This window comes from Taudactylus pleione, unplaced genomic scaffold (assembly GCF_031769625.1).
Source record: "Taudactylus pleione unplaced genomic scaffold, aTauple2 ptg000333l, whole genome shotgun sequence".
NCBI classification, from domain to species: Eukaryota; Metazoa; Chordata; class Amphibia; order Anura; family Myobatrachidae; genus Taudactylus; species Taudactylus pleione.
The window spans coordinates 6,016,042-6,038,474 of NW_028284734.1; the positions used below are offsets into that span (position 1 = coordinate 6,016,042).

Sequence of the window (22,433 nt, forward strand, 5' to 3'; positions counted from 1 at the left end):
GTCATGTGGTGTCCAAGCTTGCTATGGCGTTCTGTTTGGAGGTCTACATTTAAGATCACTAGAATAGAACATCTGCCCACCAACAGGCAAATCCCACTGTCTGGGGAAGTGCTAGGATTGTACACATGAAAGGATCCAGCTGATATGATTTACGTATAAGCACAATATTATTTAAAAAAAAAAAAAACACTTACCTAAAACGTTTTCTGCCACATTTACCAATATTGTGGCAAACCGGGGTTCTACCACGTGTCTGTTATGCATAGAAAAGGGGAGGTAGAAGAGAATTTAATGATAAATGAAACATTTGCCAAGCTACAACTATAGAAAACTTCTAATTGTACGTGTTATGCTTTAATGCCCACAAATCAGTAATGTATAATCTTTAGTCACAGATTATGGGGGAGATTTATCAAACCGTCTAATTACGGTAAGTGGAGGTGTTGCCCCATAGCATGTAGTTATTTTATACAATGCACTACATAAATGATAGCTAAATGATTGACATGACGCTTTAAGAAGCAATCACACTGCACAGGGACACAATGTTGAGTGGACTTGCAGGCACACAGTAGGATGACCTAATTGTCACATCGTACAAAGAATAAATGATCTGTGCACAGAACACTATTTAAATTGGGTAAAACACCAGATTTCAGGAAGAGAGCAGAGCGCCAATTAATCATGCATTGTATTGTGAAGAATGCAATACGAGATAGAAATATGTAAATTGATAAGCGAATAAGGCACAATGCTGGGGCCACTTACTTTATGAGGAAGGTGAGTATGGTGCACAGCTGCTTCTCATCCCTCCCTGCAAGAGCATTTCTAAGGGTTCCTCTCCGGCTAATTTCATTCATCACTGCCACGGTCACCTCTGGATTTCTGGCTGTAATATTAGACTTTAACAAGAAATTCAAATACAAGTTATATTAGGGACCTACATAGAGGAAAAAAAGTCTACAAATCAAAGACAACAAATTCAGATTTTGCACAGTTAAGAAGCAGAATAAAGGCTTAGGGGTATATGTACTAAAGTGAGAGTTTTTAGATATGGAGATGTTGCCCATAGCAACCAATCAGAATCTACCAATCATCTTCTGGAAGGTGCTAGTTAAATCTTAAGCAGTATCTGATAGGTTGCTATGGGCAACATCTCCATTTGTAAACACTCTCACTTTAGTAAATATACCCCTTACAGTTACGTTGCAGAGGAAACAGGCAAAGATCCCCCACTAGAGACGCTAATATCACATTTCCATCACTTCGGTAGCAGTGTTGTAAAGAATGTATTTGATCAGCTTTTTGTTTGACTATATCCCACTTCCCAGCTTCAGCTGCCGTACTATATGCTATATAATTAACAAGAATGTGGTTTAAAAGATGTTAATGTTGGTGATGGTGTGCACACTAGAGGAATTGCATATTCAGTAGATTTGTAACAGGAAATAGTGTCACATGATCCTCCAGGCTATGGCTTTCATGAACACTATACAATTTAGTAACAAATACTCAACATATTCTAGATGGAAACAGCCAAAGTCTTTACATTGCTGTTCCAGTGTTTGAGATAAACTTTGTCCATTCCATTACGTTGTAGGTCTAACACACCATGGACAATAAAGATACATAAGAAAAGACATACATGAAGCTCATTGAAAACAAAGGCTTCTCAAACATGAATGACCCTATAATGTAAAAGACTTACAGCCCTATAGCCAGCAGATCGTCTCTTACCTCTAGCACGGTATCAAGAGCTGCCGACACCTGGAACCCCCTGAGCAGCTTGTCATATTTCTTCATGTGCTTCCTTACGGGTTTACTGATAAATATGTCATCCTGCCGGGGACAAGAATGAAATGTGTAAAAGAAAACGCATTGAAATTTCTCACAGTACAACGCAGCCCCTGGCAGCAAAAGCCTAGTATCTGCTAATTATTAGGACAGATTGGAAGTGTGATCTGTGTCTCACAGAGATAACACAATGTTCCGGCATCTCTTCCATATAACCCTCACATCAGTATTCTGTGATCTTGATGGATCCTGCTCCTTCCACTATTCAACCTGATCTGTTGACCTAATAATCTCTCCAAACCAGAACACTGTCCACATCCGTGGCAGCCCAGTCATGAGTACCACAATCACGCCAGTCAGCAGGTCATTGCCTCACACAAGATCAGCTCGCTCATCTGAAATATGTTCCAATAATCTGATTGGCTTTAAGGTGTTAAATCCTCACCCACTTCACAACCATGGACCAGCTGCATAGGAAGACTGAAACACAAAATATTGCCCACATCTAGTGCAATTAAAAAAAAAAAAACAAGCAACACAATATAGTACCTATAACACATGGGCCATCATAATTATTATTGTTATTATTAACAATAATAGTAATAATATAAAAAAAACTTCATAACAAAGAAAACTGAGCTCATATTTCACAGAAAAAAATAGATATTTGCAAAATTCAGAAACGTGCAGCTTGGAGCTAAGCCACTTCACTCCTAAATTCGTCAAAGTAGATTGTAAGCTCCTAGGAGCAGGGTCCTCCTCCCCACTGTCTCACAGCCTTCTCCTCTAGCAGTTCTATGACAGCTTTCACCTTCAGAGCTGTACTGTGTATGGAAAATTGTGTTGCTAATTGTTACTTGTGTTCTGTTTATATTTTGGTTACTGTATTGTAATGTAATGTTCTCTGTGCCCTTTACTATATGTACGGCACTGCGGACCACTTGTGACGCCCTATAAATAAAATGTAATAATAATAATAATATGTCATTATGTGGTGAATCATACGGATGAATGATACAATAAACATAATAAAAAGAAAAAGTATTAAAACGATATTAGAAAAAATAACCCCCCCTCTGCTTATGTGCAAACAGAAAATATAGCAGTTTTTATTGCCATGCAGGTACCTGTTTTGCCATGTAGTCTTTGCCTTTCACAAACATTCTGTATCTGGGATGTCTCTTTGATGGCTGCGTCTTTTCCTCGTGTTTCCGATGTTTGACATTCAACACCCCATTGGTCATTCCCACAACGATCATCTCGTCATCAGGCTAAAGAGAACAAAAGCCATGAGAAAATATTATAATTTTTGGTACGTTAAATCCATGGGGGCGCTGTTAAAGGAGCAGGTGCAAGATAAACTTGTTTGTGGGCTGCCTATTCCCCCCTCTACATCCCATAGTGCCTTAGTTTTTACTTTAATAAGTCAACAGGAGATAAAGAGAACACATGTAACAAGGACAACACTCAAACAATAGAGGGTGAAAACAGAGCAACACAGGAATGGAGGGAACAGTGTCCCCCAAATGGATTAAGAGAAACGGATTTAACAGTGAGTACCAAAAATCCTATTTTCTCTGTCATCCTACCTTGGGGAGACTGGATACCATGGGGATGTTCCAAAGATGCCCTCCTATGGGAGGGTATGCTCAGCTGCACGCAAAACTTTTGGCTCAAAACGGATGACTCTAGCTACAAAAACATTGGGGCTTCCTAAGAAACATACACTTATCGAATGGTTGTCGTGATCTATCTAGCCAACCTCTTTTGTGCGCATCATAGAGGTTGTCTGTTTTACGGTATACTGATCTCTTCACATAGATCTACAAGAATCTGACAACATTAAGAAGGCCCAGAGCATCCTTGCTGCCAGAGGACGAGTCATCATTCAGAGCTGGAATCACAATATCCTGATTAGGATGAAACTGGGAGATGACCTTTGGCTAATGAACAACAAGGAATAGACCTGCAAGAAAAAGCCACCAAATCTGAGACTCATCTGGTAGATGAAATAGCCAGCAAAAGAGAACTTTCCAGGTCAGAAAGCTGAGATCCATGACAGCCAGAGGTTCAAAAGGTGGCTTTTGAAGTGTTAATAGGGCCTAATAGAAATCCAACGGAACAACTGGGGGAACAAAGGGTGGTTGGACATGAAGCACACCCTGAAACACCCAGAAGTATCCGGAACTACAGGGATGGCAGCTAACCTAAGTTGTAAAAATACTGAAAGGTCGAAACCTGAACCTTCAATGAAGATAGTTTCAAACCACTGTCCAAGCTGTCCTGCAGGAATGGCAGCAGACAAATCAAATTGAATGAAGTTGTATGTGCCCGCTTCCGTTCACACCAAAACATGTAAATCCTCCAAAAGCAATGGTAATGCATGTCCAAGGATGGCTTTCTAGCCTTTATCATGGTCTAAATGACATGGTAAGAGAGGATATTGATTTCAACAGCAATGTCGTCAAAGCCAACCAACTTAAGCACTTTTTCAGCACGTAATGGAGCAGCAGAACCGGTAGAAACAGATACACTCTAATCAGAACTTCCAGGAGACCATCACTGCATCCACCAGGATTGCGTTTGGATCCCTTGTGCTGTAGAGTGGCACCCTGTAGTTAGTCGCGAGGCCATCAAGTACAACTCTGGCAGACCCCATCGGTCCACGAGTTGGTCGAATGCCTACTGATGAAGAGACCATTCATTCCCCGGCATAAACCTGGTGTCGACTTTGAAAATCTGCTTCCCAAATGTCTATGTATGGGATAAATACTGGCACGTGCCTTTCCTCCCATGGAAGATCTTGACTATTTCTGCCATCGTCATGGGGAATACATATGATCTACCCCGACAGCGGCATCCCGACACAGGAGGAAATCCCGATCGTCCTTCAGGTAAGTAAAACTAATCTAAATCCCCCCCCTAACCCTCCTTTAGGAGTGCCTAACCCTAACCTCCCCCCCCCCATCCAGTGCCTTACCCCAATCTATGCTCTAAGTGCCTAAACCTAACCCCTCCTTCTCCGCCACCTAAACCTAAGTCCTCCGGGGGGTGCCCAACTCTAACCTCCCCCCGGGGGTGCTTTACCCTAACCCCCCCTTCCCCTAGCCTAACTCTAACGTCCCGGGGAGTGCCTAACCCCAAGTCCCCCCCGGGAGCCCCTAACATAACCCCCCCCCGCGGCTGTCCTCGCCCGGCTTACCTTGGATCGGTAAGCCGGATGTTGGGCTCCCGGCGTAGGTCTAATGACCGGCATTGGGATTTAGACGCCGGTCATAAGACACTTCCCGGGATTAAATAGTCGGGATGCCTACGGTCGGCATTTAGACCATCGGCATCCCGACTGCATCCCCGTCATGGTACTGGGTGCTCTGCCTTGGTGGTTGATGTAAGCCACAGCCATGCGATTAACATCATGTTGTCTGCTTTTCAACAGGCTTAGGCCAGGGACACTCCTTGTTCTGAACTTCCACCTCTTTGGTAGCCCCAACGAGTACCTGTAAAGTATCCTTGTGGCGGAGTTCCTCACGTCCTACCGGGGACACGAATGGAACGATACCAAAGACCTCTGGGTTTCATGGCAAGTTCACAGGAGGAAAGCACACTTACCTTCTATAGCTTCAGCAATGATGGAACCTGTACCAAAGAACAGATGCAGCTAAATGTAAAGCTTCAATAGCCAGTTTGGATTCCGCATCCTCCTCCCAGCATTTAAAGCCAGTTTGGTCTACGAAACCTGGGCTATAGACCCTTCACTGAGTTATTCAGCACATTTCATTTCTGCCTTATTGGCCCAGGCAGCCACCAAGACAGGTCAGGGGGATGTCCCAACAGTGATGAAGATTGACTTAATGATCCCCTCACATTTTCGTTCAAAGCGTCCTTCAAGGACGCTACATCTGGAGTGCGGATAGTAGTGGCCTTAGCCAGCCAAGAGAAGGGAAGTCAATCAAGATGCAGTCTCCCACTTTACCAAATCCTATTCAGAGAAGGGATAGAAGAAAGTGAACCACTTCAATACTAGGAAACACAGATTAGATGTTTTCCAAGCCTATCTCAGGAAATCTGTAAAGTAAGAGACCAAGGGAAAAAGAACAGCAGCTTTCTTTTGATGTTTCAACAGGGAAACCAAAAGAACATCAGGTTCCACAGGATCATGGAGAGCCAAAACCAATTCCTCTACTCCTTGTTGAGTGGTAGAATCCCCACCCCGTGGAACAGGGTCTTCCAGATCCGAGACCCCACCAGCCTCCCCCTCTGATCCACAGAAATCAGAATCCCCTGTAAGCTGAACCCGGGCAGACGGTACACAAAGCCTGTCTACAAAGCCTATCCAGACCCCACTGGAGGGGAGTCTGACTCCCCAACTGGGAATCGACCCAAGCCGGATACAGCGAGGCTTGTGAGGTAAGGGGACCAGGAGGAAGGGCCTCTACAGGGGCAGACGGGTGGCAACACCTCAGCCGGCACCTCCCCAGACAACAAAACTTGGTCCCCTGAGGCACAAGACACGCAGTGGCCACATGGCAGAGAAGAGGCTTGAGGCAATGTAACCTGGCACTAGGAACACGTGTAGTATGACACAGACTGTCTCCCAGGAGTCCGGATCCTGGAGGAAGACTTCTTTTTAGACATAATCGAAGAAAGAAAAGAAAAAGTTACAACAACACACAATGCACACAGGGTAAGAGTGGACTAACAGACACCACCAGAACACAATATATATATATTTTTTTTTAAATTGCTGTAGCTGAAGCTCAGTGCAGCTGCCCCACAACATGGCCTCATACAGGATGGAATGTGAATCTGTAAAAAGGAATAAAAAAAGTAGCAACAGTTAGTGCTAACACTGGTCAAAGGTAAGAAAGGAGCAAACCAAACCTTGAATTTGTTCGTAGCCTAAACAGGGAGGCAGCTTAGCTATACAGCTTCCCTGCAGCCCGTTCCTCTGCTAGCCTCCTGCCTACACTATTGTAACAAGCTCCTTCCCTTAGGTCTTAGCCAGGACTGAGCCTAGAACGGCCCCAGATCCCAGCCACAGGCGAAGGGGTACCAACTGCAGCCGGGGCAGTACCGCAGCAAGTTTCGTCTAAAACACAGTGAAAGAAACTGGGCTGTTTGCCACAATCCTTGCGCCTGCGGAGCATGGTTCCTTGTGTCTCCCCATCACTCACAAGATTTGTGACCGGGTATGACCCTCCAGAAGCCCAGGAGATCAGTAGCAAACACAGTGGATGGAGCGCTCCTAACCAGTCCCCACACAGTGGCGTTCACAAAAGAACTCAGTATGAGCAATGCAGGACCATTGTTCAAAATAAAACAACATACTTACAGCCCTTCATAAAATGGTGCCGACTACTTGGGCACCAAAAAACAAAACAAAAAAACAGGCACTATGGAATGTAGAGGGAGGTGGGGGCAGTCCACAAACATGTTTAGTGTGCACTTGAACAGCGCCCTCTACACCCTATGGTATCCAGTATCTCCCAGATAAGACGACAGAGAAAAGTTAATTTCCTTTGATTCAACCCTGTATGATGCCGGGAATATAAAAAACTCTGACCTTTTGTTCAATGTGTCCTTTATTGAACAAAAACATTTTTCTCTGATATTAATGGTCACACAGTATACAGGTCTACTAGCAGAAAAACCTACACATGCATCTCCCCAAGGGTCCTCTCAGTCACTAATCCAAAAATATGAGGCTATGACTTGCGATTCATTACTTACAAGTCACACACAAAAGAGAGAATGAAGAGGTGACCGCATTATTTCATTAAGTACTGTAATATGGCGCAAAATTAAAACCTTTCATCAGTGTGTTACTTGCCCTGCAAAGCAAGCCTCAAAATGACTTTGCTTTACAGATTCACAGCACAATATATTGTTTAATACAGCATGGCAACCGAGCACATCAGCCATAAATACTGACTGCTCAAATGGTGAAATTACGGAAAAAGCTAAGTGAATTTTACATTCCACTTCTGTGATACGAATAATCATCCTAAGTAGATTGCCATAAACAGTACAGCTCGCTTTATACTTACCGCCAACGCAAGGCTCAAGATTGAGGCTGCATAATCAAAACTATGAACTACTTTGTAGTTCATTGTGCTGTAGATCTTCACATGTCTGTTAAAGAGGAAGACACATTAAAATACTATAAATAAGATACATTAATAACTTATACCAATTAAGACAGATGAAAATTTGATTCACGCTTGGAGGAAAAAAAAAAAGGAACAAACCTGTCTAATGATCCAGACAGCAATCTCTGCCCGGAGCTGCTCAGACACAGACTGGTGACGGTTTTGTGATGGTTTTTTAATGACACCAGTAACTGTCCACCTTTCAGCAGGTCCCATACTTTGACATATCTACCTCCTAAAAGAAGACAGGTCAAAGTATCATTGAGTAACAGAGTTGCACATTAGTATCCGGCAATGTTACAAATCTAAAAAATCAACTTAAAACTGGAAACTGTAGTCTGCTTAATTGTGCATAGTAAAAGGGAACGCATCACACCCCCGTTAGTTCTCTGTATGGGGCACACATACACATAAATATATATATATATATATATATATATATATATATATACACACATACATACATACACACACACACACACACACACACATATACACGCACATACCTTTCTGCATCCACACACCGCTACAGTCTTACATTTGTTCAAAGCCGTGCTGTGCTGTAGCTCATTATATATCAGATGTTTCAACAGCTGTGTTGTTTTCTTCCTTACCTCAGTAACTGATGCAATACGGGTTCTCTTGACTATAGGGAAAAGAAAGAAGTCACAGGATGCTAGGTCTGGTGAGTATGGAGGGTGTTCTAGCACCGCAATCTGTTTCTCAGCCAAAAAAAGCTTCATAAAGAGCTGTGTGGGCTGGTGTGTTGTCCTGATGGAGGATGAAACCTTTTTCCATAACTCTGGCCTCTTTTTTTCTGATTCTTTCCCACAAAGTTGCTAGAACATTATTGTAGTAATATTGATTCACTGTTGCGCCTCCTGGTACCCAGACTTCAAAAATAACACCCTTGATATCAAAGAAAACAATTAGCATGGCTTTGAATTTGGATTTGCTATGACAAGCTTTCTTCATTCTTGGTGATGATGGTGTTTACCATGGACTGGCATTTTGTCTCAGGATCCTACTGGAAGATTCATCTTTCATCACAGGTAATAACTTAATCTAAAAAATGCAAATTAGCTGTAACTTGTTCCAAAGTATCTGTACAAATTCGCTTTCCATTTTCTTACTGCTTGGGGGTGAGGAGCCTTGGAACCATCTTAGCGCAAACTTTTGTCATGTTAAGACCTTGATGCAAAACTTGCCTAACAGTTTCTTTGTCAATGATTACCGTTTCTGCTCTCATTTTGATACTAGGTCGAATGTAAATTCAAACAGTTTCTACATTTTTTCCACATTTTTTCCACATTTTCATTTGTTTTTGATGTGCCAGGCTTTTCGGGACTCTCATCATCTTCGACATCCGCACAACCATCACTAAATCTTTTGTGCCACTCTAACACACGTGCACGTGACATACAATCTTCCCCGTAAGCCTCGCTTAGCATATGCAGTGATTGCACTGTGACAAAATATGTGGGTCCCAGGGACCCTCTACTTTAAAAAAAAAATGGGGTCCTACCTGACCATTTCTGGGTCCCATCATAATGTATTCTTTAGAGCTCCCCATATGCCCCTCACACTTCCCCCACATGCCCATAGAATGCCCATCTGATACCCCCAACAGCATCAGATCTCCCCAAATGCCCCTTAAATGCATGTTTAATGCCTCCATGATCCTACAGGTGATATGACTTGTCTGTACACATAACCCATAGTGAATAAGGCATTAGGTAATAAGAAGCATATTTATCAAAGAATATGTGCAGTGTTACTCAGAAAAAATATGAGATATGGTAAGAACTTACCTTTGTTATCTCTATTTCTACGAAGTCCATAGGGTTCCACAGGATACCTTGGGGTATAGGTGTGACGTCAGTCATCGGGCACCATAGAGTTAAGCTTTCAGCCTCCCAGGATGCACTAGGGTCCCCCTCCTATACCCCGCCCCCGAGCCAAGGCACCTCAGTTAGTTACCAAGCCATAGGCCGGAGGAGGAGAAGGAAGAGAGAGAAAGAAGATCTGGATACACACAAGAATCACACTCTCACCAGAGGGAGATGGGAAAACCGGTGACCAGACCAAAGCCCATCTGCAGCACAGATGCGACAGGGCGAGAGTCCTGTGGAACCCTATGGACTTCGTAGAAATAGAGATAACAAAGGTAAGTTCTTACCATATCTCATATTTTCTACTTCAGGGTCCATAGGGTATCCACAGGATACCTTGGGGATGTCCCAAAGCAGTATCCTTTAAGGGTGGGGACGCTCCTGTGCTGAAAGGAGAATCGGCCGCCCGAAGGAAGCATCCTGAGAGGCGAAGGTGTCAAACCTGTAATACCTCACGAAGGTATGGACAGAGGACCACGTAGCAGCCTTGCAGATCTGGACTGCAGAGGGACCACGTCGAGCTGCCCACGAAGGACCCACAGACCTAGTGGAATGAGCCTTCAAAGAAGGAGGAGGAACCGGCAGAATTTCATGAAGATAAGCTTCAGAAATAGCCATACGGATACAGGCTGCCAAAGTTTGCTTTGAAGCAGGCCAACCCTTTTTACGGAAGCCATAGAGGACAAACATGGCGTCCGACTTCCTAAACGAAGAAGTGCGGTCAACATAAGTCTTTAAGGCCCGCACAACATCCAAAGTGGCCTCACCCACTGAAAGACCAGGTGAGTTAAAGGCCGGAACAACTATTTCCACGTTAACATGAAACTGGGAAACAACTTTGGGAAGAAATTCAGGCCGAGCGCGGAGAACTGCCCTGTTCCCATGAAAAATCAAGAAAGGGGGTCTACAAGAGAGAGCCCCTAAATCAGAAACACGTCTGGCCGAAGCTATGGCCAGAAGGAAAACAGTCTTAGCTGTTAGCCATTTAAGATCCACTGAGCCCAGTGGTTCAAACGGCGGTCCCTGGAGAGCCCTCAGGACCACAGCCAAATCCCAAGGCGCCACAGGTGGAACAAAGGGCGGCTGAATGCAGAGAACACCTTGCATAAAGGTGCGCACATCCGGGTGAAACCAGACAGACAAGGCCGAAACCTGTACCTTCAAAGAAGCAAGGCGAAGCCCATGATCTAGTCCCGCTTGTAGGAAGGCAAGTATCCTAGACAGACGAAACTCCCGCGGTGCATAACCTCTCGGTCGACACCATTGGAAGAACGTATGCCACACGCGATGGTATATCCTCGCGGACGACGGTTTCTGAGCTCGCAACATGGTACGCACCACAGAGCTGGAAAACCCCCTGGACCTCAACATGGTTGTCTCAAAGACAGCCGAGCCAGGTCCGGGTGAAGACAAGGACCCTGCGACAGAAGGTCCAGTCGTAGCGGCAACCGCAGAGGACTGTCCACGGACAGACCCTGAAGGTCTGAGAACCAGTGCCGTCTGGGCCACGCGGGAGCTATCAACAGGAGCGTCCTCCTTCCTGTTTGAATTTCCGGATTACCCGCGGAAGAAGGGAAACCGGAGGAAACAGGTATGCGAACCGGAACGTCCACCGGACGGACAGAGCATTCACCAGAGACGCCTCTTCGTCTCTTGTGCGAGACCCGTACACCGGCAACTTGTTGTTGTGCAGAGACGCCATGAGGTCGATCTCTGGAAGACCCCACCTGTCCACCAGCAGTTGAAAAACGTCCGGGTGCAGGGACCATTCCCCCGGATGAACGTCCTGGCGACTTAGAAAGTCCGCCTCCCAATTTAGCACTCCCGGGATGAAGACCGCTGATATGGCCGGAAGATTGCGCTCCGCCCATACCAGGATCCGAGACACCTCTACGAGAGCCACCCGACTTCGGGTTCCTCCTTGCCTGTTTATGTAGGCCACGGTGGTAGCGTTGTCCGACTGGACCTGCACCGGACGACCCTGGAGAACCTGATGTGCCTGCTGGAGAGCATTGAAGACCGCACGGAGTTCCAAGATATTTATTGGAAGCTCCGCTTCTGTCGGCGTCCACCTGCCCTGGAACAAGTGTGGACCCGAAACTGCTCCCCATCCCCGAAGGCTGGCGTCCGTTGTCAACAGGACCCAATTTGGTACCCAGAACGGACGTCCCTTGCTGAGATGGGTCGTCTGCAACCACCAGGCAAGGGACAGGCGAACCTCCGGGCTCAGCACTATCGTCTGGGACTTTAGAGACTGAGGCAGCCCGTTCCACTTGGACAGGATCAGGTGCTGCAGAGGTCTGGAGTGAAACTGGGCATATTCCACCATGTCGAACACCGACACCATGGAGCCCAGTAACCTCATTGCCGAGTGTAGAGACACCCGGCGGCTGTGCAGACAACTGCGCACCCTCGACTGTAAACCAGAGATCTTTTCCTCCATCACAAAGATCCTTTGCTGTCCGGAGTCCAATAAGGCTCCGAGGTGCAGAAACCGCCGAGACGGGATTAGAGTAGACTTCTGCCAGTTGATTAACCAGCCGTGCCGTTGCAGCAGCGCAATGGTCAGGTCCAAGTGGCGTAGAAGGAGCTCTGGAGATCCTGCCACTAATAGGTCGTCCAAGTACGGCAACATGCGGACTCCCTGCAGCCGCAGAGAAGCCGCCATGACCGCCATCACCTTGGTGAACACACGCGATGCTGTCGCCAGGCCAAAAGGTAACGCCCGAAACTAAAAATAGTCGCTGCGGATTGCAAACCTGAGGAACTGTTGATGGCGCAAAAGAATAGGGACATGCAGGTAAGCGTCCTGTATGTCCAATGACACCATGTAGTCCCCAGGTTCCAGCGCCAGAATGATGGACCGTAGGGTCTCCATCCGAAACTTCGGCACCCGCAAAGACTTGTTGAGAGCTTTGAGGTTGAGAATCGGACGATACGACCCATTGGGTTTCTGCACCAAAAAAAGATTTGAATAGAAACCCTGGCCCCTCTGGGAGAATGTAACAGGCACTATAGCTCCAGCCCGGAGCATAGTGTGCAAAACTTTACGCAGTTCCAAGGCTTTGTTCCGGTCTGATGGCAGACCCGTGGTGAAGAATCGAGCCAGGGGTCTGTGCCGGAACATGAGGGCGTACCCGTGGGAGACCACCTCGAGAACCCAAGTGTCTGTCGTGGTGACCGACCAACACCGGGCGAACTGCAGCAGGCGGCCTCCCACTTTGGGATCCCCCAACGGGAGGACCGGACCGTCAGGCCGCAGGCTTGTCATCAGGCTTAGGGGCCGGACGTCTGGTACTCCATGCCTGCTTCCGGTGCTTGGCCGATTTTTTGGGACCAGCCTGTCGGGGAAAAGACTGTGGTTTGGGCCTGCCCTGGGCCATATAAGACCGAAAGGACGATGGTCCTGAACCAGAAGGAGCCGCGGCTGACGGGAGACATGCCGATTTGGCTGCCGCCAGCGTGGCAACAATCTTGTCCAGATCTGGACCGAAGAGAACTTCTCCGTTAAAAGGCAACGCCTCCAAACCCTTTTTGGAGTCAGCGTCCGCCTTCCAGGATCGCAACCACAAGGTGCGACGAGCAGCCACTGCTGCTGAAGAAATTCGAGACACCAGTGTACTGATGTCTAAGGCCGCCTCGTTGATATAAGTGGCCGAATCACGGAGATTACCAATCAACTCCGTTTGTTCGGCCGGACAGTCGGAATCAAAGGACGCCTCCAATGAATCCGCCCAGCGCTCCATCGCTCTGGCAACCCAGCAAATGGCCATAGCCGGCCGCGCTGCCCCCCCCGCAAGGGAATAAGCGGACTTCAGGCAGATCTCCACCTTGCGGTCCGTAGCATCCTTAAGGGAGGACATGGTTGGCATCGGCAATGTGGCACTACGGACAAGACGGGTCACGTGAGAATCCACCTGTGGAGGGGATTCCCACTTAGCAAAATAATTATCCGCGAACGGATAAGCCACTGCCAGGCGCCTCTGCGGCTGGTATCGCTTGCCAGGCTGCTGTTTCCACGCCTCCTCTAAATGGTCCATTAACTGGCCCGAAAGAGGAAAGACTGTGGCGTCACCCTTCACATCCTTAAAAAAGGCATACTTGGATTTAGCAGGTGGGGGAACTTCGTCCTCAATCACCAAGGCTGTGCGGACCGCCCGAATAAGTCCAGGAATATATACTTTGGACTTAGCATCAGCATCCTTAGTATGGAGAGGTTCCTGATCGTAAGGATCCAGAATCTCCCCATCATCAGACGTCCCTTCGTCATCCTCATAAGGAGCCGACAGAGACGCCACCGGCCGTTTATGTGGCCGCATCACAGTCTCCCCCTGCAACACATCCGACAAGTGCTGTACAGAACTCGTCAGGGAGTTAACCCACGCCGGCTCCTGAGAAACCGGGAGAGGGGAAATAGGGAGACTGCGGGGTACCACCAATTGTCTTGGGAAACCCTGCATGGGTGACGACACCACTGACTGCTGGGACAAACCCATCTGTGTAAACGCGGGCTGCGGAGCTAACTGGCCCACTAAGGTTGTAAGCGCCTGAGCGAAACAAGCCCAGGGCGGCTCCTGTACCGGTGCTGTAACCGTAATAGGCCGCGCCATCGACAAACACTGCCGGCAGAGGCCCTCCGCGCTACCCTCCCCCTCCGCTAAAGGTACTTTACACGTAGTACACTGTAGCCGGAGAGGAAAATCACTTTCAGACATGATGGTACTAAGTATGTGACCCCTCTCACCAATTGTATTTTAAAGAGGTGAGAGACCACCCTGCAGCACCGCACCGCAAGGGCTTAGCAGAAAGAACAGGGACAGTAATAAAGCTGACAGTTAGAATAGAAGATACAGGCAGCAGCGCTAGCACAGTCACATACAATGCAAAGAAAATCAATTCCTGCACTAACCAGCGCTGATCACTCAACTACGCAGACACAGGGTCTGGTAGGACACAGCGCTGCATACACAGACCTGACCACAAGCGGAGGAGAGGTATGCGGGGGGACCCAGACCAAGAGGCTTCCTTCCAGGCTTCCAGCAGCGTTCACCATGCGTTCAAGAAGATGGCCGCCGAGGAGCAGAGAGGAGGCTGGCCTGGGGGAGGAGCGCTGCCACAGGGCCAGTCGGCAGAGTGCAGAGAGGGCTGTGTGCAGCGGGGGAGGTGCCGGCTGTGAGACAGGGAAGGTGCGCTCCCCTGGCATGCATTTAACCCCTGGGACGCCGCAGCGCTACCGCTCTGCTGCGGTCCGCTGTCCCAGGGGGTAGTGGAAGCGCAGGTTCTTACCTGGCTCCACGCTGCAGCCAGTCCCCAGGGAGCCCCCTGCCTGGGGACTCTGGACCATGTAACAGCAGGGACCCACCGCGGGACCCCGCTGCTTACCTTGCTGTCCCCCTTGAATCCAGCCATGGTCCGGAACATCTGGGATCACCGCTAGCTGTGACCCCAGATGCTCACCAGCATACCCGGATCGGTACCGGCGTTCTGGTACCAGCGGGGGTGTAGGGAAGACAGCATGGACGTCAAGACTGACTGTCCATGCTGTACAACCAGATGTGCAGCCACAGCTGCATGCAGAAAAGCTTCAGGGGCTCTTCTTAGCCCCCACTCCAACAGGTACACCCGACTCCGGCCGGGCACCTAAACTGAGGTGCCTTGGCTCGGGGGCGGGGTATAGGAGGGGGACCCTAGTGCATCCTGGGAGGCTGAAAGCTTAACTCTATGGTGCCCGATGACTGACGTCACACCTATACCCCAAGGTATCCTGTGGATACCCTATAGACCCTGAAGTATAAAAAACGGTTTTCAGAGGTTGTATGTAAATATTAAGAGCTACCATGATGTATGTACATGGGACCACAGCAGATATTCCATATATCTGCTGCAATCCCCTAATCTTCACGTTAGGGCAGGCAGGGTGCCTTTCAGAAAGGGACACTTCACCGCGCGCCTGAGGCGCGCCCGAAATAGGGGTATGGTTATTTAGAAAAGATGCTGGGCTGCCCCAAGCTCTCCCTGCAGTGTGAATAGATGCCGTGCCATGCCAGTCACTGCGGCCCACGGGTGGAGATGGCAGCTTTAGTTTTTCACTGTATGGTGTCCCTTATTCACGTTACGTCTCACAGTAGTGCCCTTCATTCATGTGTCACCACAGTAGTGCCCCTTATAACACATTTATGCCATGCAGTAATGTATTTTACACATTTATGCCAGGCAGTAATGCCTTTTACACATTTATATCATGGAGTAATGCCCTTTACACATTATGCCACACAGTAATGCCGGCCTTTACACATTATACCATGCAGGAATACCCCTTACACATTATGCCGCACAGTAGTGCCCTTACACATTATGCCACACAGCAATGCCCAGTCTTTACACATTATGCTACAAAGTAATGCCCATTACACATTATGCCACACAGTAATGTACGGCCTTTAGACGTTATGTCACACAATAATGTCCCTTATACATTATGTATGCCCCTCCTCCTCTTGCCCCCTCCCCAGCAACTTCTTACCTAGCTGTGTCCCCCTAGCAGCCCTCACCTGCATCAGCTGGCTAGGGCCCTCACGCCCACATCAGTAGGCAGCCGCATCAGCCCGGCACTCAGTGCAGCCCTTGAAAGATAGCACTAATGTCACTCAAATCTGGTGCTGCTCGCGAGCCAATCAGAGCTCTCAGCCACTAATTGTACCGGTGACTATTTAAATGACAGCTCCTGTTAGTAATGTGTGCACTGCACAGTAAATTAAGGAGATATGAATATCTCCCTTCAGGGCGGCTGGGCAGGGTCCCCGGAGACGCGCTGTGCTGCGCCCAATCCCTGACAGCCTGTCAGGGATTGATCGCAGCACAGAGCGTCCCCGGGGATCCGGACGTTTTTTAAAAGTGAATCCCCGGTCCTTAATAACGGGTAAAATACGCACAATAGCAAGTTTTTGCAATCACTGATACGGAAAGATTCGGTAGACGTCTTGCTCAATTAAACTAAAAATTTGAAGTTAACACATTGCTCTACCTTTGAACTTAGCATTTTTACGCATGGGAAAGACACAACTTCTTTGAACGCTGTGTGACAGCAAACTATCTGTGCGAGAGGGGTGAAATTTGCAACCGTTTTGGGATAGTCCAAGGTCAATTTTCCCCTTTCCTTTCAACTCGAACAGTATGGTTTATTTTTTACAAGTACAGTCTCAATATTTAATAGCCACACCTCGTATACAGGAATTAAACTGCCTAGTGATCAAGTCACCTGTTTATTTTAAATGAGTTATCGCACTAATATATAATGCCGATATGTACATTAAACAGCATTAAAACTATATTTTGCAGTCACTGTGGATGTGCAAAGAAGTATAGGACATGTACATCAATGCTGAAGACTGAATTACAAAAGTGCAATTTGAAGGATTTAACAGAATCAGGACAGTCTGAAATCAATAATCACTTAATGTCATATAGAAAACTAGAATATAGTCTAATATAAGAAACTACTGGCCAATGACACCTAATATTCCTGCTATTACTATAGAAGTACTATACCTGCAGATACGAGAAGCCCCCCAGATGGGAAGAGCAGGACACTCTCCACCGGCTGCTCGTGTTCCATGGTCATCACGCTCTTTTCTGTCCGTGCATCAAACACTTTTACAGTGTGATCATAAGAGCCTGAAATGTAAGGGTGCTTTATTACCAACCAATGCTAACCACCCAGACCCATAACAGCCATTATTTATGTAATAGATATTCTCCGAAAAGATACACTTATATGGCTATAAAGTTACAATGATATTATAAACAGTCCAAGTGGGCCCCAAAACTGATAGACACAAACCATACAGCACAATGCGTCATTAGTTCAAACAGCACTTTAATACATGAACGCATTTAGGGCTTGATTGTGAATTGAACACATTGCCCATATTCAAACAACTGGTCGCAGGTATCCGTAGGGTCTTGGAAATGCGCTGCGTGTTCCTGGATGTTGGCTATTCAGAATCACATAGATGATCAGTCTCATGGGCGTGTCGCTATACTGGACACTTAACTGCTCACATACTCATACAGGCCATACTCTGGAGATTCTGCACCTAGCATCCTAATACCTATCCAACAGCTCCTCCTTATCAGTAACTACCTCCCCTTATTTCCTCTGCCTGTAGGTGTCCCCCCAAGAGGCCCCCGTCCCTTACTATCCCCTCCTAGGAAAAGTCATCAGCACCTACGGACTCTTAATACCATCTATACTCTGACAACATTATATTCTCCAGGATGTCGCAGCCTTTTCCCTGTTGATAACATTACCCTCTCTTCTGTCCCCCCCATCTGCTGCCTCGATTTCACTCTACACATTCAGGCCATCTATCACACCTGCTGCTTCCACCTAAGTAGTATCTCCATAATTTGGCCCTTCATCAGCCGAGATGCCGCTCTCATCCATGCACTCATCCTCTCCATCCTTGATCAATGTGATCTAATTTATGGCTTCTCTAGCTTACCTCTCCCCACTTCAATCCATCCTCAACACTGCTACTCGTCTCGTATTTCTCTCTCACCATACAGCATCTATCTCCACCTCTGCAACCTCCTTCACTGGCTGCCTAACTCCTTCAGAATCCAGTTCCAACTCCTCACTGTCGTATACCTGGCCCTTAATCACACCCTCTTCCACCTACATCTCCATACCCATCTCTCTCTACATTTCCTCCCGACTACACCTCTATTCTATTCTGGTCACACCAAAGATTTATCTTATTCTATTCTTATTTCTATTAATTGATTAAATATGTGGGCCAGAACTGTTTAAGAAATATTAATTATCAGCTCACTGGTAATATACTGTGTTATCCAAACATATCACTGATCATAACAGTATAACACAAATGTCTATGGTAATCACTCTGTATAAAGGCACCATGGCCCAAGTATAATCGGTGATTTAATATGGCAATGTTTGGTCATTCAAAACCAACCTAGACAAGAAACACAATGCAATGAGTATGCAATGCAACAATCAGACACAAATATCTTCACTATATGAATACTTTAGACATTAAATTGAGTCTTTGAGGAGGTCTCCATTGCCTTTCATGTTGTGAAACCCAGGAGACTAAGTTGTATTTCCTTTGAATATTCTGGGACTTTCTTAGCGACAGTTGTAGATATATATTCTTGTTAATTACATTAATAACTTAGGGCCTGATTCAGACCCACTCGCGAGCGGCTGTCCGCTCGCAAGTGGGTCGATGTTATGCACTGAGCATGCGCACGACGGAGGGAGCTCCGTCGTGCGCATGCGCCAGACGCGACGAGCGAAGGAAAGTCCTTCGCTCGTTGTGTCCGATCAAAGGGGGCGTGCTGTCAATGTTGATTGACAGCACGCCCCCTTTGGTGGGCGTGCCTCCCTGACGGGGGCGTTCCCACGGGAACGCCTCCTGTCAGAAGCCGGCCCACTGACATCACTAGTGATGTCAGTGGGAGTGATTTTGGCTCTGATAGAGCCAAAATCACTCCGGAGCTTGCGGTTGAAAACCTCAACCGCAGGCTCCGGCTCGCAATTTCGATGGTCGCGATGGTCTCGACCATCGCGGCCATCACAAAGCACGCTCGTATAGCCTGTGGGTGGTGACCCACAGCTATACGAGCGTCCAGGAGGACGCTCCATGAAAATGGAGCCCGGCCCTCATTCAGAGCGTGCGCTCTGCTCAGAGCGTACGGCTCTGAATGAGGGCCTTAGTCTGCCTGACTTTAAACGCTCATTACATTAAAAAAAAAAAACACACCATTTTTTGAATGAAAAAAAGAATTTAGTATGAAAATCTTCCTGCTCTGGTCTCTCTGGCAATTTCATATACAACTGAGAGTAAGGTCATATTATGAATATGCTCTGTGATCATTTGATCTTACCTGAAGGGTTTCAACAGCCCCCAGCCATTTGACAGAAGTCTTTTGTAAACTCACGTATTAAATATTAAGAAAAAACACTTCAGTGTTAGGAAACCATGTAGCTTGATGTGATTACTTATAGATTGCCAAATTAGGATAAATATAATCTTAACTTGTAGACTACATAGAATAGGAGTTTATGACACACTGTGGGTTACCCAAGTATTATTACATCTCTACCCACCTGATGTTAGTAGGAACACTCACATTATTTAACATGGGGTTTGTCAAAGGTCCATTCCATGCCACATATGGGACATAAAGGAAACCTCTACTTGATAATTCAGCTCAACTTTTTGTATTAAGATCTTGAGTTTTGTTTTTGAAACAATTTGCCAACCTCTGTTGAATACTCAATATACACAGCTACAGATTATTTTTACACTGTCACGTATGGCCGTAATGCGGTTTATTTTGTATTATCTTCTACGGATGTAAACTGGGGTAAGGATATGAAGACGAATAGTAGTCCAACAATGCAGGCCTGATCATTGTTAAGACATTATATAGAAGATTTTGATCAAATTCCATTTGTGAACATTTAATCATTTTCTTTAGTTTCATCTGCAGGTGCTTGAACACCTCGGATTTAATGTTTGAAATTGTCACTGGACAACTTGCAAGTCTAAATGCCAATAATGATACTAAAATGCTTTTTTTGTGAATAACCTTTCTTAAGTCCATCATGTGCAATTGTGCAGCCCTTACTCAGAACCTCCGCAGTGCAAAATACGCTCACTCCACCAGCCAATGGTGCATACACACGGGACGACTGTCAGCTATAACAATATTGCTGAACGGCCTCCGGGTGTGCTGGATGATGGATATCGATCATCCAGCACATCAACGACGAACAGCTACCCGCGATCAACGATCGTGGGTTCCTAAAGTAACCTGGTCGATATAGACCAGTTGGCCTGCATGCACGGTCGATGGACGATATCTTTATCGTCCATATGTGCCCGCGCATCGCAGGTCGTTGGCGGGTTGGAGGAACCGAAATATGCACGATATGAACGATAACGTATGATCAATATCGTTATCGTTCATTTTAATCGTACCGTGTGTACGCACCTCAACATATCGAAAACCTTTCCAAGTAAATACTGGCTCATTATGCAGCCAACTGAGCAGCTGGTCTGAGGAACCTGTATATGTGACTGCGGAAATGAAGTAAATCCAACATACCCGTAACGAACAGATCATCGCTGAGTTTACTAGCGCAGCCACAACGCACGTAGTCTGTGTGCTCTTTGTAGCCAGAAATTTCAGTGCCATTTGGAATGTCCCAGATCTTAGATGCGTAGTCATCTGAGCCGGATACGATACGAAACTTGTCTGAAGTGAAATCCACAAAATGCACAGCTCTAAGGAGACCGGAGACAACGTCTTATAGTACACTTAAGCATTTGTGTAGCAGTTCATTACTTAGCCATCAACACTCTGCAAACACACAAAATGTTGCCGCTAACAAATACATACTTTATATACAACTACAGAACTGCTCCATTAACATATAACTAAAACTTATAAATAAGCTCAACTATTTTAACAACTAATAAGTGATTTTATATTCCTAACTTGAGAGGACGATAGGAAATTATTCACATTTCTGTTGTCTCCTGCAAGAAAATACACGAAGGTCTTAATAGTGGTTTCTAACATCTCTACTTGTGAGCTGGAGATATTTGCTGACATATAACTTCAGCTTTAGAGCTCCCAACATCCTATTCACTACAGCTGTACAACTACTGTATCCTGACATCAATAGGTAACCAGTACAGGCAAACGTATGCATTATGAGCCCATTTTACACAGATACATTGAACCAAAGACTGGCATTAGGACTAGTTTTAATATATGTCCAAATTCATTCAGTTATTGGTCCTCAGTGACTTGATGGGCTGGATTCTCAGTAGCATCTGTTCGGCACACAATCGGTAGAACATAATAGGAGTGCCGCCTCTGTGGGTAAATGAAGCATGCACTTCAGACGGCCCACACTTACTTGCTGTGTCCGGAAAACTGTCTCAGGGCGGCCTTTCCATTGATGTCAAAGAGCTGCACCACACTATCTTCACAGCCAGCGGCGAGCAATCTCCCATCTCCCCTGTATGTCCCACAATAAGCGGTGTCTTTAAAGCGGGAAAAGGTTTTTACAGGCTCCTGAGAGTACTGTCCATAGATGTGAATCTGAGGGGGAAATAAAATAGTGCAGACATGTGAGCCCCCCTCTCCTCACACAGATCGGCCTGATGTACAACTATTTCCCTATCTGAGCGGCTGCTGCAGTCATAAAGAGTCCTTCCCATTGTACATTAACCTAGTAATAAAAGTAAAAAGTTACACATATATTACACAGGCAGCATTAAAATACAACTACAAGCATTATATGTTATACAGAGACTTATAAAGGGCTTCAGGTGCAGGCTTGGACAGTAGCTGAGCGTATGTGCTCCCAACACTGAATGCTGGGGAAAATGTGTATAACCAGCTGTATGCAGAGCTGCATTGGGATTGCTATAATATCCTTTTCATCAGGTACCCATATGAATTACACAGGTTCTGTGGCTGACTGACCTTAAGGGGTATATTTACTAAAGTGCGGGTTTTTAGAAGTGGAGATGTTGCCCATAGCAACCAATCA

The 22,433-nt window shown here is 46.4% G+C and overlaps 1 protein-coding gene across 2 annotated transcripts in view; it reads right to left on the minus strand.

Moving 5' to 3' along the window:
- UTP15 (UTP15 small subunit processome component) overlaps positions 1–22,433 on the minus strand; it is a 33,094-nt gene that overhangs the window by 2,424 nt on the left and 8,237 nt on the right. For both annotated transcript variants that reach the window (XM_088443753.1, XM_088443754.1), the window contains exons 4-12: positions 21,795–21,979; positions 20,975–21,153; positions 17,384–17,509; positions 8,043–8,178; positions 7,842–7,926; positions 2,922–3,065; positions 1,738–1,839; positions 769–902; positions 195–253 (exon numbers count right to left, since the gene is read on the minus strand). In XM_088443753.1, coding sequence (XP_088299879.1) covers positions 195–253; positions 769–902; positions 1,738–1,839; positions 2,922–3,065; positions 7,842–7,926; positions 8,043–8,178; positions 17,384–17,509; positions 20,975–21,153; positions 21,795–21,979 — 1,150 coding nt within the window. The remainder of the gene's footprint in view (positions 1–194; positions 254–768; positions 903–1,737; positions 1,840–2,921; positions 3,066–7,841; positions 7,927–8,042; positions 8,179–17,383; positions 17,510–20,974; positions 21,154–21,794; positions 21,980–22,433) is intronic.